The 24,573-nt window shown below is 40.6% G+C and overlaps 2 protein-coding genes across 3 annotated transcripts; one reads left to right on the forward strand and one right to left on the reverse strand.

The window, feature by feature from the left end:
- Positions 1 to 67: 67 nt before the first annotated feature.
- On the forward strand, positions 68 to 20,643 carry LOC104234061 (auxin transport protein BIG). Of its 2 annotated transcripts, none has more exons than XM_009787556.2 (14): positions 68 to 558; positions 644 to 750; positions 856 to 1,021; positions 1,116 to 7,195; positions 8,857 to 9,474; positions 9,576 to 9,756; positions 10,128 to 10,362; positions 10,462 to 15,012; positions 15,099 to 15,321; positions 15,861 to 16,268; positions 16,472 to 16,615; positions 16,890 to 17,915; positions 18,761 to 19,267; positions 19,488 to 20,643. In XM_009787556.2, the coding sequence occupies exons 1-14, from the start codon at positions 318 to 320 to the stop codon at positions 20,307 to 20,309; spliced, it is 15,309 nt and encodes a 5,102-aa protein (XP_009785858.1). In that variant the 5' UTR covers positions 68 to 317; the 3' UTR covers positions 20,310 to 20,643. The 2 variants fall into 2 exon arrangements, with proteins under 2 accessions (XP_009785858.1, XP_009785859.1); XM_009787557.2 differs by having other exon boundaries at positions 15,864 to 16,268.
- A 1,182-nt stretch (positions 20,644 to 21,825) lies between these two features.
- Positions 21,826 to 23,782, reverse strand: LOC104234062 (uncharacterized). The gene is made up of 4 exons (XM_009787558.2): positions 23,530 to 23,782; positions 23,320 to 23,427; positions 22,592 to 22,666; positions 21,826 to 22,373 (listed from the first exon to the last, which is right to left on the reverse strand). The coding sequence occupies exons 1-4, from the start codon at positions 23,661 to 23,663 to the stop codon at positions 22,142 to 22,144; spliced, it is 549 nt and encodes a 182-aa protein (XP_009785860.1). The 5' UTR covers positions 23,664 to 23,782; the 3' UTR covers positions 21,826 to 22,141.
- Between the last annotated feature and the right edge of the window lie 791 nt (positions 23,783 to 24,573).

The raw sequence follows: 24,573 nt of genomic DNA on the forward strand, positions 1-24,573 counted from the left end.
GACTAATGCCCAAATGTCATCTCTCCATTTCTTGCCTTAAACCGCCTTTACAAGTAATTTTCCTTTTTTCATACTTTACCAGGAGGAAATAAGGCAGTAATTTACACGTAGGAACTTTCTTTATTTTCCCCAAGAAAAATTATCAACACAACTACTAAACCCTCTCACTTCAATAAAATCTTACACTGTAAGTGCATATTTCAATCTCATTTCCATTTCAAACCCTATATTTCTTCCCTAATCGCGAGAGCTCTTTGCTCTCCGATCAATCATACTGTAATGCTCTGATTGATTTCTCTGTGATAATAATCAGAGTGATGGCTGAGATCGCCAAGCTCGTTGATGTTTTCTCATCTGGCGATGATCTCTCTCAAAGACTTCGCGCTGATTCATCACTCAATCTAGGGTTCCGGAAACTCTGTTCAATTCTCCGGCAAGCCGTAGAACCCGTCGCTGGCGATGGCAACAAGCTAGGGCTTCAATTCTGGGATCAGTCGCAGATTCAAGCAGTCACTTCCCTCGCACTTGCACTCGTCAACTCCACTCGATCTTTATCAGGTACTCTTAGCACTATAATTTATGTATTCATGGATATACTTGCGAGAAATTTTATGCGTGTGACTTAAATTTAATATTATTACAGTTGAGCGAGTTGAACCTGTAATTGTGGCGGCTATTCAGCTTTCTGTAGAGTTTGCGTTATGCTATCTGGAAAAATGGATTTGCAACAGTGATGATTCAATGCTTCAGGTATTGGATTTACTGTAGTGGAATCTGTTCTTTAAGTTTGTTAGGCTGTTGTTTATGCACCATATTTTGTGCTATATTTAATGTTCGCGTTCTCTCTATATTTAGAGCTATATCCTGCAGCTACTGGAAATAGCACTAGTTGATGAAACGGATAAAGAGCTTGATCTGTTGCAGCCATGTTCGTCTAATGCTAGCATGGATATGTTGCCAATAGCTGTAATTGAAGATAACTGTAGTAAATGGCAGGGCGGTACGAGATGCATGCTTCAAGGTATTCTTGGATCCATTTAAAGCCGCCTTGTATGTTGAATCACATGGTCTATAATCTGTGTTTTTACCTCTCTTTTTTCTGTTTGCTTCTGCAGGGGGGAGATGTTCAAAGGAAGAGAAAGCAGCTGATAGTCTTCTAATGACGTTAGCTTCTGAATGGATGCACCCTGACAATGTGAATACAACCACTCTTAGGCAGTCTGTTCCTTATGATTGTAATAAATTGATCAATGTGTCCCAGCATTGGGCAGTTGTACATTTGGAGTGTGTTCATCGTCTTGTTACTATTTGCAAGGACCTTTTAAGACTTCCCGCTCCATCTGATGAGAAATCTGCCATTCCTAATTTGAAGAAGAGATTTTCATTTTGTGTGAAAGTATTCAAGTTACTGGGTAGTCTTACTAAAAATAGCTCATACACTCACTTTGATGCCAAGTTATTCCGGTCTGTTGCTTCATTCACTGAGGTATTGCCCACCCTGTTCAAGCTGCCGTTTGATTTCGTAAGTGGATATCCTGCAGTTGAGAGTGGCTTAGATAGTCAAGTAATGCTGTTGCTGGAAGAGTTTATTCAAATTGTACAGACAATTTTCTGCAACACCAACGTATTTCAAAACATCCAAGCATGCATTGCAGCTTTAATATTGGATCATTTGGATCCTGACGTGTGGAAGTATAGTAGTGCTGTTAACCCAAGGCCTCCTTTGGCCTACTGCCCCCGTGTGGTTGTTTATGTTCTCAAGCTAATATTAGACGTCAGGAATAGAACATATCAGCTATTCGAGTACAAGGGCCTCGATGTTGAAGGTGTGAGTACCAGCCAACTCTTGGAGCCTCCTTTATGTCAGGTTCACTCAGCTAAGGTCAACCTGCTGAAGAAGTACTCAGTGGAGGAACTTTTGAGAATAATATTCTCACCATCAGTCCAATGGGTGGATAATGTGATGCAACTGCTCTTGTTCCTTCACTCTGAGGGTGTCAAATTGAAGCCTAAATTGGAGAGGTCATGTTCCAGTGTCACCAAAACATCTGTTACTTCTGAGTCTGAAAACACAGCTTGCCATGAAGATGAAGCCCTCTTTGGGGACCTTTTCTCTGAGGGCGGTCGCTCAGCAGGATCTGTGGATGGGTATGATCAACCTGCTGTTGCACATAGTTCAAATACAAGCAGCACGCCCATTCAGGCTGCTACCGAATTGCTCAGTTTTTTGAATGATTGCATTTTATCACCTGAATGGTGTGGTCCTGTATATGAAGATGGGTGCAGAAAATTCACAAGCTACCACATTGATATTTTGCTTTCTGTACTTAGCTCCGAAGGATGTGATGCTGAAGCAACAGGTCATGATGCTGGGATAGCTCTAAATGAACAAATGAAACTTGGTTATCGGCATCTCAGTGAAATTTGCCTTGATCTGTTCCATAACCTCCTATCGCGTCATGCCTTGTCTGATCGAGTTGAAGAAACACTTGTCGAGAAAATCCTTGTTATTGAAAATGGTGCTTTTCTTTACAATGATCTAACTCTTGGTTTACTGGCGCATGCTGTTGTCTGTCTGGTAGATTCTGCTGGCAGCAGCTTGAGGACCAAAATGTACAATATATTTGCTGATTTTGTCTGTGAAAAGGCAAAGACTATATGTTCAAAGTGTCCTAACTTGGACGAGCTTCTGGGGATCCTTCCATCTTTGTTTCATGTTGAGATACTGCTAATGGCTTTTCACCTGTCTTCAGAAGATGAAAAGGCTGTTCAGGCTAATGTGGTATTCTCTGCTCTTAAAGCCGTTGCTGTCCCATCTGCTGGTTTTGATAGTACGCAATTGTCATGTTGGGCTCTATTAGTTTCACGTTTGATAGTAATGCTTCGTCACATGCTATTTTATCCTCTTGTTTGTCCATCATCCCTGCTTTTGGAGTTCAGGACCAAGCTGAGGGAAGCCTCCTCCTCAAGATTGAGGCCTCGTGTCAGTGGCAGTCGTGCCTCATCTTGGGTCTCAATTTTGTTTGAAGGTGTGATGGGTGGCTTCATTAAAGAAACACCTACCTGCAATGCCTTGCTAAGTCATCTGATTGATATCACACCTCTTCCTCCATCTGCATGTAGAGATGATCCAACAATAGAATGCCTAGGCTTGTCCTGGAATGACATATGTGCCTCTTTTTCCAGGATTCTGAGGTTTTGGGAAGGTAAAAAACCTGAAAAAGTGGAGGACCTGATACTTGAAAGATACATTTTTGTGCTTTGTTGGGATCTACCAGTCGTGAAATCCACCTCAGAACATCTGCATCGTTGGCTAACTAGTGCTGAAGTTCCTGAACTCTCAAATGCTGAGCATTTTGTTTACTTTAGCCAATTATTTTCGGGTGATATGGGGAAAATTAACTACAGTCATCTTTCTGTTATGTTGATGGATTTGATTCATCGGTTGCATGATTTACACGTATCAGAGGATGTGGGAGAATTCGGATGGGATTTTCTAAGGGCTGGATCTTGGTTATCTCTGTCACTTTCATTGGTTACTGCTGGTACTGCTGGACACTGCATGGATAAGGCACTAGCTTCTGCTGTTCCTATGTTACCAGAGCAGACATCAAGAGATGGCAAATTTTATGCATTCACTGAAGGTGTTATTTCTACTTTAGTTGGTACTAATCAAGTTGAGCGGTTGATTAGAGTATTGTCATCTTTGTTGAAGAGATACCTACAAGTTTATCAGAAAGCTTTAATTATGACGATCGACGGTGATCAGTTTTCGCCCAACCGACTTTCACCTGCAATGTCATTTGTGCATGCTGGTTTTGACAAATGCAAGCAGGATGAACTCCTTGAGAAGATGGGTTCTGATCCATGCCAGTATAAGCCTCTCTATGGAACTTTATCAAGGCTGGATACTGCTCTTGACAAGTTATCTTTAGGAAGTCATTCTAAAATCTTATGGGAATCTTTGCTGCATGGCTTCCCCTGTCTTCTTCAACCTCCAAGTGGAACTTTGCTTTCGTCTATCCTTAATGTTGCAGGAGTAGTAAATTGTATAGATGGGCTAATGAAGGTCATTGATGCTGGAGGAGTTCTTTACTTGGAGACACAGGCCATCTCTCAGATTCTTGAATTGGTCTGTAGGATCAAGTGTGACAGTATATTTGAAGACCTTCATGGAAAATGTAATGCTATTTACCAACGGTTGACCGAAGGCTCTGGAGGAGTTGACTACAGTAGCTTATTCGTATTAAAGCACATGGAGGAGTTTTTAAGGTGTGTCAATGAGAGAGATGGTGGAGATACTAGTGGCATTTATGAAGCTCTGATTGTCAAGGTAATTGATATTGTTGATAGCTTAAAAAGAGAGCCTTCTGGTACTGGGGTTTTGAAATACTTTCTCTCTCTTGAGGACGGCTCCAAACAGATAAAGGATCTTTATGGTTCACAACGCGGTGATTTGTTGGTTCTTGTTGATGCTTTAGACGGATGCAACTCTGAGCAGGTCTCTATAAGGGTTCTCAACTTTTTTGTTGATCTTTTATCTGGAGATATGTATGCTCATGTCAAAGAGAAGTTGCAGAAGAAGTTCCTTCACATGGACATGGTCTACCTGTCAAAGTGGCTTGAAACCAGGCTTTTAGGATCTGTGACTGAAGAATCTAGTGGAGTTGCATGTGCAACAGGAGCTTCAGTTTCTCTAAGAGAATCAACTATGAATTTTATCACATGCCTGTTGTCTCCGTCCTCTGGAATCCTTTCACAGGAACTACATAAGCATTTGGTGAAATCTATGCTGATTTCACTTGATAAGGCTTTTCTGCTATTTGAGTTCACTGTTGCCAAATGTTATTTCAATTTTCTTGTTCAGCTTTCTGGAGGTGAAAATTTAATCAAGCAACTTATGCGGCAGACGATGTTGCTGACTGAGAAGCTGGCTGATGATGAGAATCTGCTTCAAGGGCTGAAGTATCTCTTTGGTTTCTTTGCAAGTGTCTTGAGTGATTGCTGCTCTGCCAAAAGTGCCACTGAACGATCTTTAGTAAAGTCTATCCCTAGCAGTAGTTCAGCGGTGGGGTCTGCACCTACTAGATCTATATGTTCCAGGAAGAATGCTGATGCTGTGGTCCTTTCTTCCAGTCAAGGTGCGTCCGCAATTGAGTGTGATGCAACTTCTGTTGATGAAGACGAGGATGATGGAACATCTGATGGCGAGAACGGTAGCCTGGACAAGGATGAAGAGGAAGATAATAACAGTGAAAGGGCCCTCGCCTCTAAAGTTTGTACATTTACATCTAGTGGTAGCAATTTTATGGAGCAACACTGGTACTTCTGCTATACATGTGATCTGACTGTGTCCAAAGGCTGTTGCTCTGTTTGTGCAAAAGTTTGTCACAGAGGTCATCGTGTGGTTTATTCTAGGTCCAGTCGCTTCTTCTGTGACTGTGGTGCAGGAGGTGTTCGTGGTAGCAATTGTCAATGTCTGAAACCTCGAAAATTTGCTGGAAGCAACAACGCAGCCAGTCGTGGTGCTAGTAACTTCCAGTCTTTTCTGCCTTTCACGGAAAATGGAGATCAACTTCCTGACAGTGATTCAGATATTGATGAGGATGTTTTGGTGGAAGCAGACAACTCTATCAAGATGTCTATTCCAAAGGACCTTCAAGATGGGATGCCGATCTTATTAGACGAACTTGATCTTGAAAGTTGTGTTGTGAGACTTTGCTCTTCACTGTTGCCTTCTATTACAAGCCGGAGAGATTCTAGCCTTTCGAGAGAGAGGAAAATTTTCCTGGGTAATGAGAAAGTACTTTGTAACAGTGTTGATCTTTTGCAATTGAAGAAAGCATATAAAAGTGGATCGTTAGATTTGAAGATAAAGGCTGATTATTCAAATGCCAAAGAACTTAAATCCCACTTGGCTAGTGGTTCTCTTGTTAAATCTTTGCTCAGTGTTAGCACACGAGGTCGGCTTGCTGTTGGAGAGGGTGACAAGGTAGCCATATTTGATGTTGGACAGCTTATTGGACAAGCTACTGTTGCTCCTGTGACTGCAGACAAGACCAATGTGAAGCCTCTTTCTAAGAATGTTGTCCGTTTTGAAATTGTAAATCTCATTTTCAATCCACTTGTGGAAAATTACCTTGCGGTGGCTGGCTATGAAGATTGCCAGGTTCTCACAGTAAATCATCGAGGTGAGGTGAGCGATCGTTTAGCCATTGAACTCGCTCTACAAGGTGCTTATATCAAACATGTAGACTGGGTCCCTGGATCTCAAGTTCAGCTAATGGTGGTCACCAACAAATTTGTTAAAATATATGATTTATCCCTTGACAACATTAGTCCTGTGCACTATTTCACTTTGCCTGATGGCATGATTATGGATGCTGCACTCATTGTGGCTTCACAGGGTAGGATGTTTCTGATTGTCCTTTCAGAACATGGTAGCTTGTACAGGTTGGAGTTGTCAACAAAGGGGAATGTTGGGGCCAAGCCGTTGAAGGAAATCATGCAAATCGAGGGTAAAGAGAGACACGCGAAAGGTTCCTCCTTATATTTTTCATCAATGCATCGTTTGCTCTTTCTGTCCTTACAAGATGGGACCACCTTGGTTGGCCGAGTAAATCCAGATGCAACTTCTCTAACTGAGGTCTCTGCCATATTGGAGAATGAAACAGACAGTAAACATCGGCCAGCAGGATTGCACCGGTGGAGAGATTTATTTGGTGGCAGTGCTTTGTTTGTTTCCTTCTCAAGTTTGAATTCAAATGCCGCATGTGCTGTCTCGTTTGGTGAACATCAAGTACTCGTACAGAACTTGCGACATTCAGTGGGTTCAGCTTCTCCTGTTGTAGGGGTTGCCACTTATAAGCCTTTGTCAAAAGACAAAATCCACTGTCTTGTTTTACATGAAGATGGAAGCCTTCAGATATACTCACATGTTCCTGCTGGTGTAGACTCTGGTGTCAGTGCCATCAGTGATAAGGTTAAAAAGCTTGGCCCTGGGATACTCAATAACAAGGCTTATGGAGGTGCAAAACCAGAATTTCCACTTGATTTTTTTGAGAAAACTGTGTGTATAACGCAAGATGTGAAGCTGAGCAGTGATGCTATAAGGAATGGTGACTCTGAGTTAGCTAAACAAACCCTGGCTTCTGAAGATGGATTTTTAGAGAGTCCTAACCCCGGAGGATTCAAGGTATTACTTTCTTGTTGTTTCTGTTATATTTGTCTCCTAATTCATTAAATTTTCCTCTCTCTGGACATGACTGTTTGAGATTCATTCTTTAAGTGGAAAATCTTTCGCATATGAAAATGTCAAAGCCGGAGTTAAGTGATTTTGCCTGTCCCAACTTTTGTGTTTGGTGGTCTGACTACACAAACCAGGAGGGAAGAGATGAGAGCATGATTATATGAGGTTGTTATCCCTGCTTTTGCCTGTTGAATTCTAAGTGACTTGAAGTGCTAGTGTTTTGATAAATTTTTAGCTAAGGTTATTTGCTGGAAAGAGAGTGCCAGGTGAAGGGTGGACGAGACCAAGAAGTAAGGCTTACATGCATTTATATGGATCCACTTTAAGATTAAACGAATCCATTGAGTTGAATATGATTGTTTGTGTGATTGCATTTACTGTTTTCTTTGGGATAAGGTAAAATAATTTCATTAATATGAAAAGCTTTCTGTACAAAAAAGTATACCAAGTAGAGAGCCTACACATAAAATGGATCTTTATGAGTGCAACCTATCTTCTGTACAGACTGGAACCACTCATGGGTGCACCTAAAGGAAACAAGAAGCAAGAGGTTATTCTTTGTATCTACAAAGCCATTCTGCACACCGTCAAAGGCTCTTCTTTCCTCTTTCCATGTAACCCACATAAGAGCTAGTCAGGCAACATCCCATACTTCGCGTCTTCTCGTCTTTCTTCCGTAGGCCCAACGGTGTAGCATCACCATTATCCACTGTACGCTAAACCAGTTCAGCACTAATCATAACCATATTGCCATTTTCTATACCAGGGATAGCAATGAAACCAATTATTACAAATGCTTAGTGTAGCCTTTTTCTAGCTTCTAGGGTATGTTCCTTTGCACTCAAGTGATTGAACAAAGTTGATAATGTTCTGGTGTAAAAGATGCACGTATAACTTACCCTTCTCCATGCTTTTCATTTAACAGATGCTCTGTGCATCTTTGCAGTTCTGACATTGCAATTGCTTCAATTTCACTTTGTAATTGCTTCAGATCTGTTTGTCAAGAAGCATTGTGCAAACTCATATTTTTATCAACTAGGATAAAAAATGTAAGTAATAATTGATGGGAAGAGCTGAATAAACATATGAATATGTTAGCTGGTATTCTCAGAAGTGAGTTGAACTGGTGATGTTAGTGAACTTTGGTTTTAACTTTTAAGAACTTATTGTTCCCTTTTGGAGAATATGATAAACTTGGGGCTAAGTAGACTAGGATCATTCCAGGAATATGCATTCATCCTTTCCTTTTGGAGAATATGGTAAACTTGGGGCTAAGTAAACTAGGATCATTCCAGGAATATGAATTCATCAGTTTTAGCTCTTTTGGCAATGTGGATAACACAATTAGGAATCACTTTTCATCCATCTCTACCTTTTTTCATGAGGGGTTATTATCTTCAAGGAGAGAAATACTAACATTTTAATACAGTAGTATTCTTACTTGGATATTCCTGTGAGCTCTCTGGTTTTGGTTTTTACTTCCCCCAATGTTCCACTTTTTGTCGTCGTTGTCGTTTTTTTCTTTGAACTAGTATCTAGCACTTTACTTAGGAATCTGGATCATAGCTCTGTATATTTCAGCTTTATAATGTGTGCCATTTTTCCAGATAACTGTTTCCAATTCGAATCCCGACCTTGTCATGGTCGGTCTGCGATTGCATGTGGGTAACACATCTGCGAATCACATTCCTTCTGAGATCACTGTATTTCAGAGAGTGATAAAATTAGATGAGGGAATGCGTTCTTGGTATGATATTGCATTTACAGTCGCCGAATCACTTCTTGCTGATGAAGAATTTACAGTATCTGTTGGACCAACATTCAGTGGAGCTGCTTTACCCCGAATAGACTCCTTAGAAATTTATGGCCGAGCTAAGGATGAATTTGGTTGGAAAGAAAAGATGGATGCTGTTCTGGACATGGAGGCACGTGTACTTGGTTGTAATTCGTGGCCTGCTGGATCTAGGAGGAAGTGCCGTGCAACACAGTCTGCACCACTGCAGGAGCTGGTTGTGGCTGCTGGATTGAAGCTCTTGTCAAGAATCTACTCTTTGTGCAAACCGAAAGGATGCTCAAAAGTTGAGGAAGCTAAGGTGGAGCTGAGCAAATTGAGGTGCAAGCCCTTGTTAGAAGTTATATTTGAAAGTGACAGAGAGCCTTTGTTGCAGGCAGCTGCCAATCGTGTCCTGCAAGCCGTCTTCCCAAAGAGGGAGATATATTACCAAGTAACTGCCCAGACTATATGTGTGAAATGAGTGAACTAATCTTGCTTTTTCTCTATTTATGCCAAATATTTTATTGTGACCGGAAATTTGTATCTGAATAGGTTAAGGATGCCATGCGCCTGGCTGGTGTCGTGAAATCCACTGCCATGCTCTCATCAAAACTTGGTGTGGATGGGACCGCTGCTGGGTGGATAATTGAGGAATTTACTGCACAGATGCGCGTGGTTTCCAAGATTGCGCTGCATCGTCGCTCAAACCTTGCCTCTTTTCTTGAGATGAATGGTACTTTTTCTTGTTCTTTTTGCTTACAGCTACTCTTTATAATAGAGTCCAGTGTTTCCTAGCCCTTGGACGGGGTACCATCTGAGTAGGGTCAAAATAATGAAGTTAGGGCATTGTTTCTTTCACTAATTTTGAACCCCTCCTCCCTTGTGCTCATGCACCCTCTCTCTTCCCCCCCCCCCCAAACAAAATCTGTTTGTTCACATGTGCTCTTATCACTGTTGTCTTCTATATGGGGAGCGATTGTTATGTTTATTCTGCATGGTTTACTGACCTTCGCCGACATTTATGCTGCAGTTGAGAATTTTACCTTCAGAAAACAAATTTTGGGGCTCCCTTGGGCAATTCTTTATTTATTCTTTTGAATGTAGGTTCTGAAGTGGTTGATGGACTTATGCACGTCCTTTGGGGAATTTTAGACATAGAGCAACCTGACACACAGACTATGAACAATATTGTTGTATCGTCCGTCGAACTTATTTACTGTTACGCCGAGTGCTTAGCATTGCATGGAAAAGACGGAGGCAGGTCTTCTGTTGCTCCTGCTGTTTCATTGTTTAAGAAACTGTTGTTCTCTACCAATGAGGCTGTTCAAACTTCCAGCAGGTTGTTAATAGCTCTTGAACCAATTTCTGTGAAAGCATAGCTGTGATATTCCCATTTTCATTTGTTTATGTCTCCAAATTTTCTATTCTTTGGTTCCAGCTTGGCTATATCTTCAAGATTCCTTCAGGTTCCGTTCCCAAAGCAAACAATGATAGGTACTGATGATGTGGAGAACCCTTCCTGTGTTCCTACGCGAGTTGATGCTTCCGCTGGAGCTAGTGGAAGTACTCAGGTCATGGTTGAAGAAGACTCCATCACATCATCTGTTCAATACTGTTGCGATGGTTGCTCTACTGTTCCTATCCTAAGGCGAAGATGGCACTGTACTGTTTGCCCAGATTTCGATTTGTGTGAGGCATGCTATGAAGTGCTAGATGCAGACCGTCTCGCACCACCACATTCTAGAGATCATCCTATGACAGCTATTCCAATTGAAGTGGAAACATTTGGTGGTGAGGGAAGTGAAATTCATTTCTCTACTGATGATTTAAGTGATCCAGGGTTGTTGACAGTTGCATCTGATGTTGGTGTGCAAAATTCTGCGCCATCAATCCACGAGTTGGAACCAAATGAATCAGAAGAGTTTTCACCGTCGATACTTGATCCTGTTACTATTTCTGCATCCAAAAGAGCTGTTAACTCTCTTCTTCTTTCTGAACTACTTGAGCAACTGAAAGGATGGATGGAAACCACTTCAGGAACTGGGGCTATTCCAGTCATGCAGCTCTTCTACAGATTGTCTTCAGCGGTTGGTGGACCCTTTGCTGACAGTTCAGAACCTGAAAGCATAGGGTTGGAGAATTTGATAAAGTGGTTTTTGGATGAGATAAATCTGAATAAACCTTTCGTAGCCAGAAGCCGTACCCCATTTGGAGAAGTTACAATCCTGGTACTTATGTTCTTTACCTTAATGCTGCGAAACTGGCACCAGCCAGGAACTGATGGTTCGGCAACTAAATCTGGTGGTGTGACTGAAGCGCATGACAAAGCTGCCTTGCATATCTCACCTTCCACTTGTGTTGCTGCTTCACCTACCTTAGATGGTCAAGAGAAAATTGACTTTATCTCCCATTTACTTCGTGCTTGTAGCTATCTTAGGCAGCAAGCATTTGTCAATTATCTGATGAACATTCTACAGGAGCTAACTCAAGTTTTTAAATCTCCACCTATTAGCACAGATGCATCTTCTGGGTTGAACACCGCTTCTGGTTGTGGTGCTTTGTTGACAATCCGTAGGGAAGTGCCTGCGGGTAACTTCTCTCCATTCTTTTCAGACTCGTATGCAAAATCACACCGTGCGGACATATTTGTGGACTACCATAGGCTGTTGTTGGAGAACACTTTCCGTCTGCTCTACAGCTTGATACGACCAGAAAAGCACGACAAGGCTGGGGAGAAAGAGAAGATCCACAAGATGATTTCTGGTAAGGATTTGAAGCTAGATGGATATCAAGATGTCCTGTGCAGCTATATCAACAATCCTAACACCAGTTATGTTAGAAGGTACGCCAGGAGGCTTTTTCTGCATCTCTGTGGTAGTAAGACACACTACTACAGTGTTCGAGACTCTTGGCAGTTCTCAACTGAAGTTAAAAAGCTCTATAAGCACATAAATAAATCTGGTGGATTTCAAAGTTCTATCTCATATGAAAGAAGTGTGAAGATAGTAAGGTGCCTAACGACCATGGCTGAAGTGGCTGCAGCTCGTCCTCGAAATTGGCAAAAGTATTGTTTAAGGCATGGTGATCTTCTTCCTTTCCTTCTGAATGGAATATTTTATTTTGGGGAAGAGTGTGTTATTCAGGCATTGAAGCTTCTGAATCTGGCCTTCTATACTGGGAAAGATAGCACACACTCATCACAGAAAGCTGAGGTAGCGGAAGCTGGAACAACTGTGAGTAAGTTAGGGTCACAAGCTCCTGAATATAAAAAGAAGAAGAAGGGGGAAGACAGTGAATCCGGTGTTGAGAAAACTCAGTTGGATATGGAAGCAGTGGTTGATGTTTTCATTGGAAAAGGTGGTGATGTGTTGAAACAATTTATTGACTGCTTTTTATTGGAATGGAATTCAAGCTCTGTGCGCTCAGAATCCAAATCAGTTCTCCTCGGTGTCTGGCATCACGGGAACCCGGTATTCAGAGAAACATTGTTAACTGCACTTTTGGAGAAGGTAAAATCTTTACCAATGTATGGGCAGAACATCATTGAATATACAGAACTTGTTACATTCTTGCTAGGGAAGGTCCCTGATCATGGTGCGAAGCTACAGAGTGCTGAAGTTGTTGACAAATGCTTGACTGCCGATGTGATTAATTGCATATTTGAGACACTTCATTCACAAAACGAGCTTTTGGCGAACCATCCAAATTCTCGAATATACAACACTTTGAGTGGATTGGTGGAATTTGACGGTTACTACCTTGAGAGTGAGCCTTGTGTAGCCTGCAGCTCCCCCGAGGTTCCGTATAGTAGGATGAAGCTTGAAAGTTTGAAGTCAGAAACGAAGTTTACTGACAACCGCATCATAGTGAAATGTACTGGTAGCTACACCATTCAGAGTGTGGCAATGAATGTTCATGATGCTCGTAAATCCAAGTCAGTGAAAGTTCTAAACCTTTATTACAATAACAGGCCTGTGGCTGACTTGTCAGAGTTGAAAAACAATTGGTCCCTTTGGAAGCGTGCTAAAAGCTGCCATCTTGCTTTTAATCAAACTGAGCTGAAAGTTGATTTTGCCATCCCAATTACAGCGTGTAATTTTATGATTGAATTGGATTCATTTTATGAAAATCTTCAAGCTTTGTCCCTCGAGCCGTTGCAGTGTCCCCGTTGCAGTCGGGCTGTGACTGATAAGCACGGTATTTGCAGTAATTGTCATGAGAATGCTTATCAATGCAGACAGTGCAGGAACATCAACTATGAAAATCTTGATTCCTTCTTATGCAATGAGTGTGGGTACAGCAAATATGGTCGCTTTGAATTTAATTTTATGGCAAAGCCAAGTTTCACTTTTGATAGCATGGAAAATGAAGAAGACATGAAGAGGGGATTGACTGCAATAGAGGCAGAGTCGGAAAATGCTCATCGTAGATATCAGCAGCTTTTGGGATTCAAAAAACCTTTGCTGAAGATTGTGTCTAGTGTTGGTGAAAATGAGATGGATTCTCAGCAGAAGGATTCGGTTCAACAAATGATGGTCTCTTTGCCTGGACCTTCATGCAAGATAAACCGTAAAATTGCTCTTCTTGGTGTCCTTTATGGTGAGAAATGCAAAGCAGCATTTGATTCTGTCAGTAAGAGTGTTCAGACCCTCCAAGGTCTGAGGCGAGTTTTGATGAATTACTTACATCAGAAACAATCAGATAATGTTGGTCCAGCCTCCAGATTTGTTGTTTCGAGGGTACCTAACAGTTGCTATGGTTGTGCTTCCACTTTTGTCACCCAATGCTTGGAGATATTACAGGTGCTATCAAAAAATCCAGCATCCAAGAAGCAACTTGTTGCTGCTGGTGTTCTGTCTGAGCTGTTCGAAAATAACATCCATCAGGGCCCCAAAACCGCTCGTGTCCAAGCTAGAGGAGCTCTTTGTGCCTTCTCTGAGGGTGACACTAATGCGGTAGCTGAGTTGAACAGTCTAATACATAAGAAGGTAATGTATTGCCTTGAACATCACCGCTCCATGGACATCGCGTTGGCTACACGTGAAGAGTTGTCCCTGCTTTCTGATGTGTGTTCATTGTCGGATGAATTCTGGGAATCAAGATTAAGGGTCGTTTTCCAGTTGTTATTTGCATCTATCAAGGTGGGAGCTAAACATCCTGCAATATCTGAACATGTGATTCTTCCTTGCCTGAGGATCATATCTCAGGCTTGTACTCCTCCAAAGCCTGATGGTGTTGACAAAGAGCAAGGAGCAGGAAAATCTTCTCATGTCACGCAAGTGAAAGATGACAGTTCAAATGTTTCTGGGTCTAACAGCCTTGTTAGTGGTAGTAAGTCAATGTCAGAGTCGTCAGAGAAAAGTTGGAATGGTTCTCAGAAGGCTCAAGATATACAACTGTTAAGCTATTCAGAGTGGGAAAAAGGAGCCTCCTATCTAGACTTTGTGAGGCGACAGTATAAGGTTTCTCAGGCTGGGAAAAGTGGTCAAAGATCCCGTCTTCAGAGGCAGGACTACCTGGCGCTGAAATATCTTCTCAAGTGGAAGCGACGTGTTTCAAAGACAGCTCGAAATGAGATATCATCATTTGAACTGGGCTCATGGGTTACAGAACTCATACTGAGTGCTTGTTCGCAGTCTATTAGGTCAGAGATGTGTATGTTGATTAGTTTACTCTGTGGCCAGAGTTCATCACGACAGTTTCGCTTGCTAAACTTGCTCATGTCTTTGTTATCGGCAACTCTTGCTGCTGGAGAAAATGCTGCTGAGTACTTTGAACTGCTGTTTAAAATGATAGACACAGAGGATGCTCGTCTTTTCTTGACGGTGCGTAGTTGCTTGACAACAATATGCAAGTTGATCACTCAGGAACTGGTTAATGTTGAAAAGTTGGAGAGGAGCCTGCATGTTGACATATCTCAGGGCTTTATTCTTCATAAACTTATCGAGCTCCTTGGCAAGTTTTTGGAGGTTCCAAGCATCAGATCCAGGCAAGTAGTCTTCACATCCTTAATATATTGAATTATTCACTGTTGACATATTTGCTGATCAATCTTTCTTGACTGTTCACTTGTAGATTCATGAGAGAGCATTTGCTTTCCGAGGTTCTTGAGGCTCTCATTGTGATTAGGGGGTTGGTTGTGCAGAAGACAAAACTAATAAATGACTGTAATAGACTTCTCAAAGATCTTCTTGATAGTCTTTTGCTAGAAAGTAATGAAAATAAACGTCAGTTCATCCAGGCATGCATCTCTGGTCTACAAATTCACGGAGATGAGAATAGAGGGCGAACTTCTTTGGTACGTAATGAATTTCTTAATTTTTCCCGAAAGAAAAAAGTTGCAATATTAGTAAAGTGTTCTGGTCTTTGAAGTGATTTCCAACTATTGCTTTTTTGGTTTCTTCTTCGGTTTATTTTGGGCACACAATAGAAAAGTGAGTAGGAGATCTTATTTCCTCTTTTGCTGGAGAATCAGATTGTACATGCCAAGCTACTTAATTAAGGATGGTAATTTCAAGAGATTGTCCATGATCTCTTGAATTTCTTTCTTCTCAAGGTTCTGCATCAGATATTCCCAGCTCCAGATGAGAATCAGTTCACATCTTTTGTTAGTGTAAAGTACAATGCTGTAATATTTGCTCTTTAGTTGATATTGGGAAGGACCCATTTTATAAGGCAGAGCAGAGTCCTTACTTTTTCTTTTGCAGTATACTAACTGCCTGGGTTCCTATATATTTTGGTTATATAGGGAGTCATTTCGACGTCTTCCTCCACTATCTGTTTGGTGCATAGTATTTTAATCAGTGGATTTACACTGTTCTATTTTGTCTTTACAAGCAGTTCATCTTGGAGCAGCTCTGCAATCTGATTAGCCCCTCAAAACCAGAGCCTGTGTATCTTTTGATCTTGAACAAGGCTCATACACAGGAAGAATTTATCAGGGGATCGATGACAAAGAATCCATATTCAAGTGCTGAAATTGGTCCATTGATGCGTGATGTCAAAAATAAAATCTGCCAACAGCTTGATCTCTTAGGTCTTATTGAAGATGATTATGGCATGGAATTGCTAGTAGCTGGGAATATTATTTCTTTAGATTTGAGTATTGCTCAAGTCTTTGAGCAAGTGTGGAAGAAATCCAGTAGTCAGTCTGCAAGTGTAGTTGCCGCGGCAACTTCACTTTCTTCCAGTGCTGCTGTATCAGGCAGAGATTGTCCCCCAATGACAGTGACCTACCGACTACAGGTTCTCTTGTTCTTTTTGCTGCCATTTTATTGTAGAATGTACTTGATGAAACCTTAAAAGAAAAAATGGTTCTGCCCATGGCTTTCTGTTATGTTCTTTTTTCTTTTCTTTTTGTCCTTCAAAATTTTGATTTACGTCTATGCTTAATCGGCATTCTTATAGCTTCTTTGATACACTTAACAGTTCCCCTATCTTCTATTCAGGGATTAGATGGTGAAGCTACTGAGCCCATGATTAAAGAAATTGATGAGGATAGAGAGGAGACCCAAGATCCAGAGGTGGAGTTTGCCATAGCTGGTGCAGTGCGGGAATGTGGTGGACTGGAAATTCTTTTAGGGATGGTTCAGGTAAAAGTATTGATCCAAACTTTAGCAGGTTATTCTTTTTAGACATGTAGCTCATTTTCCTTCTAGTTGTTCTTTTGTTGTCTGATATTCTTTTTTCTTTCAGTTTTATTTCCTCTTGTTGGAAGTGGGGTGTATTTTGGGATGTTGAGTTGAAGAAACTCCCCAAGAAAGATATTCATTTCTGTAGCTTAAACAAATTACATACTGGTGATGAATGGATAATGACATTCTGTTTATGACCTTGTTCATGTCTTTCTACTGGTTTATTTTGCAGCGTTTGCAAGATGATTTCAAGTCCAATCAAGAGCAGTTGGTTGCAGTGCTTAATTTGCTCATGCTTTGTTGCAAGATAAGAGAAAACCGAAAAGCATTGCTAAAGCTGGGTGCTTTAGGCTTACTTCTTGAGACAGCTAGGCGTGCTTTCTTTGTGGATGCTATGGAACCAGCTGAGGGTATTCTTTTGATTGTAGAGAGCTTAACGCTAGAAGCAAATGAGAGTGATAACATCAGCATTACTCCAGGCGTTAATGTAGTCTCCAGTGATGAAGCAGGTGCTGGTGAACAGGCCAAGAAAATTGTACTACTTTTCCTTGAAAGATTATCCCATCCGTCTGGACTTAAAAAGTCAAATAAGCAGCAGAGGAACACTGAGATGGTTGCAAGAATATTGCCTTACTTGACTTACGGGGAGCCTGCAGCAATGGAAGCTCTTGTACAGCATTTTGAGCCGTGTTTGCAGAATTGGTGCGAATTTGATAGGCTGCAAAAACTTTACGAAGACAATATGAAAGATGAAACAATTGCGCAGCAAGCCTCAAAGCAAAAATACACCCTGGAGAATTTTGTTAGAGTTTCAGAATCGCTCAAGACAAGTTCCTGTGGAGAGAGGTTGAAGGATATTATACTGGAAAAGGGGATTACTGGGGCTGCAGTCAGCCATCTAAAAGAATGTTTTGCTTTCACTGGACAGGCTGGTTTCAAATCAACTGTGGAGTGGGCATCGGGTTTAAAGCTCCCATCTATTCCTCTTATTTTATCCATGCTGAGGGGTTTGTCCATGGGCCATTTGGCCACTCAAAAGTGCATAGATGAAGGAGGAATCTTGCCATTGCTTCATGCTTTGGAGGGTGTCTCAGGTGAAAATGAGATTGGAGCCAGGGCTGAAAACTTGTTGGACACACTTTCTGATAAGGAGGGAAAAGGTGATGGGTTCTTAGCCGAGAAAGTTCACCAACTACGTCATGCAACGCGGGATGAGATGAGGCGACGAGCATTGAGGAAGAGAACAGAATTGCTGCAGGTTCCTTGTCATACTACTTGCACTTCGCTCCACTATGCTGTTTGTTAATGTCCTTTGCGTCTTCATCTTTGTCTTGGCTTAATACTTTTGATCTGTTGCTTAGTAATGATAAAAGACTACCATTTTCATCTGAAGCATATTTTATGGTCAAATCTTCCCAGCAAAATGGCATATCAATAGCCTCCTCTTTGGTTTGAAAGCGTCTTCCAGGAAAATTGCATATCAATAGTCTCCTCTTTGGCATCAAAGCATTTCCCCGCACTAGAGATCCGAGGGGAATAGACATAACAGGAGTAATACTTAGAATATATCTAAGTACCTGAAACATGTTACTAAATATATGTTTAAACTGGGAGATATAAGTTCAGTTTTTTTATGTAAGAACTGAGAAAGATAATTGAGATGCTGCAGAGATAGTAGAGAAGCTTAGCAACAGTATCTATCTTTTAGGAAGCAATTGAAGTTGAACCTAGGACTCCTTTAACGTGCATAGGCAGTTCATATTGTTATATGCAGATGCTCAAACAGAGAATAGTTCTGTGGCACAGCATGTCATTTGGTAATTTTTCACTTTCTTGGTAGCAGCTGTGGTATTTTCCCCAACTTGATCTTTTAACTCTGATATGTTTTCTGTCAAGCATCTAATTGTTCTCTTGTAAAAATATCTTTTGGTCTAGTGGCACGATATGCTTCTTTACATTCATGTGTTTCTTGAGTTCTGTTTACTGAAGCTTAGAGATTTGTCCAGGATCAACATCTAATATCTAATTGAGATATAGATCCTCTAAAGTTGTTTCAGTTGCCAATATCATAACTATGGAGCTTTTTTTCATTTTCTATACCAGGGACTTGGTATGCGGCAAGAACTGTCCCCAGATGGTGGTGAACGTATTGTTGTTGCGCGACCGGTCTTGAAAGGTTTGGAAGATGTTGAGGACGAGGACGAGGAAGGATTGGCTTGCATGGTTTGTCGTGAAGGCTACCGCTTGCGCCCTACAGACTTGCTTGGCGTATACACTTATAGTAAACGGGTTAACCTTGGTATTGGAAGCTCTGGAAATGCTCGTGGAGACTGTGTTTACACAACAGTCAGCCATTTCAACATCATACATTTTCAGTGCCATCAGGAGGCTAAACGGGCAGATGCAGCCTTAAAGAATCCTAAAAAAGAATGGGACGGAGCGGCCCTAAGAAACAACGAGACACTATGCAATAATCTATTCCCAGTGAGAGGTCCATCAGTACCAATGGGCCAATATATACGCTATGTTGATCAATACTGGGATTACCTCAATGCTCTTGGACGTGCTGATGGAAGTCGGCTCCGGTTGTTAACCTATGACATTGTTCTGGTGAGCTGCCATTTTTCGTTATTCCTTTCCATGTTTACATATCTCAGCTCCTGCCCCCCCCCCCCCCTTCTTCTTTTCCTTTTTTTTTTTTTTATCATTCCCTTTCTTTGTGGATGGGGTCTGAGGGATTAGTGGTTTTTTTTTGGACAATGAGATAGGTGAAGGTTCTTGCAATATAGACTGTTGATGCAAATACAAATCTTTTTTGGGTGACTTGCAGATGCTTGCTCGATTTGCAACTGGTGCTTCATTTAGTGCAGATTGCAGAGGTGGTGGAAAAGAGAGTAATGCTCGATTTTTGCCTTTCATGATGCAAATGGCTCGTCACCTTCTTGATCATGATTCTTCTCAGCGGCATATCATGATTAAGTCTATCTCAACTTATTTAAGTTCTCCCGCATCAGAATCCAGAGCCTCCACTACTGCTGGAACTCAGACTTCTGCTGGTACAGAGGAAACTGTCCAATTCATGATGGTTACCTCACTTCTTTCAGAATCCTATGAGTCGTGGTTGCAGCATCGCTCTTCCTTTTTACAACGAGGTATATACCATGCATATATCCAGCGGACTCACGGTAGGCCTGTGCCTCGTTCTTCACGCAATCTGTCTGGGGCTTTGAAACCAGAGTCGGGAAGTACAAGTGCATCTGCGTCTGAGGCTGGGGGGTCAGTTGAGTTATTCTCAACTATCCACCCGATGCTTGTCTACACTGGTTTGATAGAACAGATGCAGCGCTTTTTCAAGGTCAAAAAATTATCGAGTGTGACCATCTTGAGAACCCAAGGTACTTCTAAGAATGTCGAAGAGGATGATGAGAGCAGAAAGTTAGAAGGCTGGGAGGTCGTCATGAAAGATAGATTTTTAAATGTGAAGGAAATGGCAGATTTCTCCTCGAAACTATTATCGTGGCTTGATGGCATGACATCGGCGACGAACTTCCAGGAGGCATTTGATATTCTTGGTGTTTTGGGCGATGTGCTTTCTGGGTTCAGTCGATGCGAGGATTATGTACATGCTGCAATCAGTGGTGGGAAAAACTGATCTATCATAAGTGTCGTGTTGATGTGTTCTCTGGCCTTCTGGGTTCAGTCAATGCGAGTATTATGTACATGCTTCACTCAGATGTGGGAAAAACTGCAGATTTGTCAGAGGCTGTTTCTTGGTTCGGTATTGTATTCCCAAGATTTTTGGTTTGAGTGTGTCAAATATCTTTTGTAGGTGCATCTCTTGTTCCTCCGTATACACAGATTGCTCGTATAGTAATTGGAATGATTTTGCGAGTGAACCCTCGAAGAGTCCCCCAGTTTTGTTTCCAACTTGCCATCATTCTTGATGCTGTGAATAATTGTCAATGCAAATATGCGATCTTCAATTAGTTCTTTTGTTTACTGCATCAGTGTACTAAATCTATTGATGTATGTCGCGAATGATTTACCCATCTAGACAGTTGCCTACCGTTTATTAGTCATTTGCATCGTGCGGGAATTAGTATTTTGATACGGTAAATATTAGTTATCATGACAGTAACAGCATTAAATGAACAACTAGCTTCACTGTTAGTTGAATTTATTTATCTTAAGAGCAATATGAAGCTTTGTAATTTAACTTCAGATGAGCATGTCCTATATTCAGTCATGCAGCTAAAGCGAATGAAGATAATAATGACAGGAGTCCTCCCCTCCTAATTTGTGAAAATCATTGAAATAGGTGTAGAATACGTATAATAGACTGTCAAATTGACTTGATGAAGTCTGATCAAGAGAGCTCTGACGTTGGATTCTTCCACCTCAATATATTGGAATTGAATCACCCCAATCGCAGATCCTTCCATTTTCAGAAGTTGCTTCCTGAACGAAGGTAGTTCAATATATGGCCCTTCACTGTACACAACACACCTCACCATGTCCATCATCAATTGTTGCAATTTCAACTTGGATTTTTAGCTTTAGTTTGACCAAGTAAGACTGGATTCATAACTCAGTTACCATTTAAGGAGTGTTAATGGATGGATAGTAATGTAAGTTTGCTATTATATGGGTTGCCAAATATTGCCTACCTAGCGCATTATAATGGGATAACCTTGAGTGTAGCGTTCTTCATGTCCTTGAGAAAGTATATATGATCCTCCCTAAATCCTAAGTAAATGGACTGCAGTATTCTAGCAGCCAAGCGAGCAATAAGGAGACCCTTGCACAAGAAAAATAATGGCACTAGAGAGCATAAGCACAGAATTTGTAAGAAAACCGACATCCAAAGAACATGCAGCATAACTTAAAATCACCAATTTTAGCAAATAAAGTACCTATACTTGGGAAAAACAAATAAGATCCCATAGCCACTACAAAGTAACCAAAACAACTGCTAGCAAAACCAACCCTCGCAAAAATAAAGATATAAAAAATATAAAAGAGAAGAAAAAAGCCTGGAGAATACCAGTAAAAAATAATAATTATAGACTATGAAAACACCGCTAGCAGCAATAGATGAATGTAAACATCCTCAGCCACAATACAATACAAGATGACGGCTGAAATTCAAGTGCAGATGACACTAGTACTAAGGTAGCAAATTGAACTCCAAATAACCAATCTGGATGATTAACAAAATCATGACACATCTGCCACAACTGGAGGTAGAGTGATTTAAGTTACTATACTACCATTCAGTAGAAACTGAAAAGATACAATGTTCCAATTGAACTTTACTGTTGAATATCATGTGTTTGCAACATAAACGAGCAAAAATGTGGAGTGGTTGCATAAGACAATCTAGCATGAGGTAAACTTACAGGAAAACTCTCACACCAGCCAAGAAGAATATTTTCCCTTTCTATCATTCTATTCTGGAATGCTTCACAAATTGCTGACTGGTCATCAATTCATTGCATCATAGTCATCTAACTTCTCGTTGTACTCCAAGACCTTTCTCCTAATCTTGGATGTATCTACCCACGTGATGAAGTCCTCCATATTTCTTGTCACAAGAAATGCTGGATCAGTAACTGTATCGGGTCCAACTCGAATATGACCCTGTTCTATATAAGTCACTGCTTCCTTCATGTGCTCGGCAAACTTCAGCCGCACCAAGATAGTGGAGAGCCTACGCCTGCAAATGAAGAACACATCCGTCTATTTACCACCCATAATAATATCATGCAATAACACAACCCCATTTATGGGCAACAAACGGTGACTTGAAACTTTGTCTCAATCAGTAATCCGTAAAGAATTGCAGAATGATTGATTATGCTTGGAAGATATGTGGGCTAGAGCTTTTTCTCATCCACATAGAACTGCTTAATATGGAATATAGAACTCACTTACCGGCAGAAGGATGAAACTGATAAGTTCTCGCACACAGCTAAGCTTTTCCTCGTAGTTATTACACCCATGTTATACCTGAATTAAGGAGACATCTATTAGAATTTGTAATCACATGACATCTGTGGCAATAATAAAGACAGATTACTGAAATTGATTGAGAAAAGATCTTTATCAAAAGAAAAACCAAAAGCAATAAAATCTCATCTCTCAAACTAGAAAAGAGGGAGATGGGGAAACGTCTGTGCACATACATTATACTTCTAATTGTCATCTATACATTAAGCTCATATGATATAATACATAGAAACCAAGCAAAAGGAGGATCAGAGGCCGAGATATACAGTTCTCAACCGTTTCAGAAAAACACTACATGTTTGCCTAGTATCCGACATTTATTTATTGAAAACAATAGTTTAATAGTTGGAGATTTTTTTTTAAGGTCTGCGTACACACTACCCACCCAGACCCCACTAGTGGGATTACACTGGGTTGTTGTTGTTGTAGCTACAAAAAATTAAGGTTTTCTTCGCTCCTACAACATTTTCTTCTCATCGTCCCACATTAACTATACATCCTAAACAAAATCATAGGTTTGAAGCAATTAGCCTACACAATAACAAGTTGATATCGCATCGCCAACTAGTATCATTTGGCAAATCCTCTCTCAGGCACCCCAAAATTTGAAACTTAACACACAAAGCAGAATAACATAAGGCTAAAGCACTGACAGTTTTTCTAGAAGGGCGTCAGTCATCTCAATCCGATAAGGATCTCTTGGGTCCATCTGCTTCAGTATATTTACCAGCTTCTGCGCCATTCTGCATAAACCCGAGTACCTAACATACACACACAAAAGAAAAAAAAACATAAATACATAAACAAGTAAAGAAATAGTTCTTTAAGCCACTAAAATGGAAATAGGAAACATAAAGACATACTTTTTGTAGTCGTCTCGGCCAGTAACGTGGTAGCGACGCATGACATTAGGTTCTCTGTGACCTCCTTCTCTCTTCCATTGTAGAAAGTCCACCTTCTTTAGGAGCTTCTGTTCATGAGCTTTTAGCTTCCTCATCTTTGGCTATCGGAAAGTTTGGCTATCGATTTCGACCAACGGCGGCTCTAGGCAAGGCAAGTGAACCCTTGCTTTAAGCCCCAAATAAGTAAGGCCCCAGAAATAAAAAGTACTATTACATCATTATATAATATATACTCCATAATTTATATTTATATAATTATTAATAAAAGATTTCAAATTTTGATAATTTTTAATATTTGGTAAATGTAAGATCGAGTGAGTTAATTGGAAAAAAAATCTCTCACTAAACTAAATAATATATTTCCCTTCTCATCAATTTTATTTTTCTTTCTTTATGTATAGTCTTTTTTCATGGTTCTTACGATTTTACGTTTTAATTTCAACTCCAATTCTTTAAATTAATTATTTCTTTTGGTCACATTTGATTGAACCACATACCAGAAAGCAAGTTCTTTTGTGTCTCATCTTTTTAACTCAGAAATCCCCGAGGCAAATGTCGCAAGGTTCAAAACATGATGAATAATGGGCTCACCCTTTGCCATTTTCACTTAAGGGAAAAATTCAATTCCATATGACGCGCGCCTAACTCATACATCATGAGTTGTGCTCCCACCACTTTATCAAAGTCATGTAGGTTTTTTTGTGTCTCAGTATTATATGAATTTTATAAAAGACGTTTCAGGGTCTTTTTAATATATTTTGGTTTAGGTCACCACTTTTGTTGAGCCGCCCCTCATTGACAATCAACAATTATTTACAGACTACTGCCCTACTATAAACGTACTGTTCAACCAGCTTCATTCACATTTGGTAACTGAATGACAAACTCGCTGCTTTTAATGCTCTTGTCATTGTTGCCTTATTTTAAGTGAGAAAAAACTTACCCGCACCGGGTGTATACACCCGGACATTAAACAGTCAACACATCACTTTATTTAACTAGAAT

The sequence above is a fragment of the Nicotiana sylvestris genome, chromosome 2 (genome assembly GCF_000393655.2).
Source record: "Nicotiana sylvestris chromosome 2, ASM39365v2, whole genome shotgun sequence".
Lineage (NCBI taxonomy): Eukaryota > Viridiplantae > Streptophyta > Magnoliopsida > Solanales > Solanaceae > Nicotiana > Nicotiana sylvestris.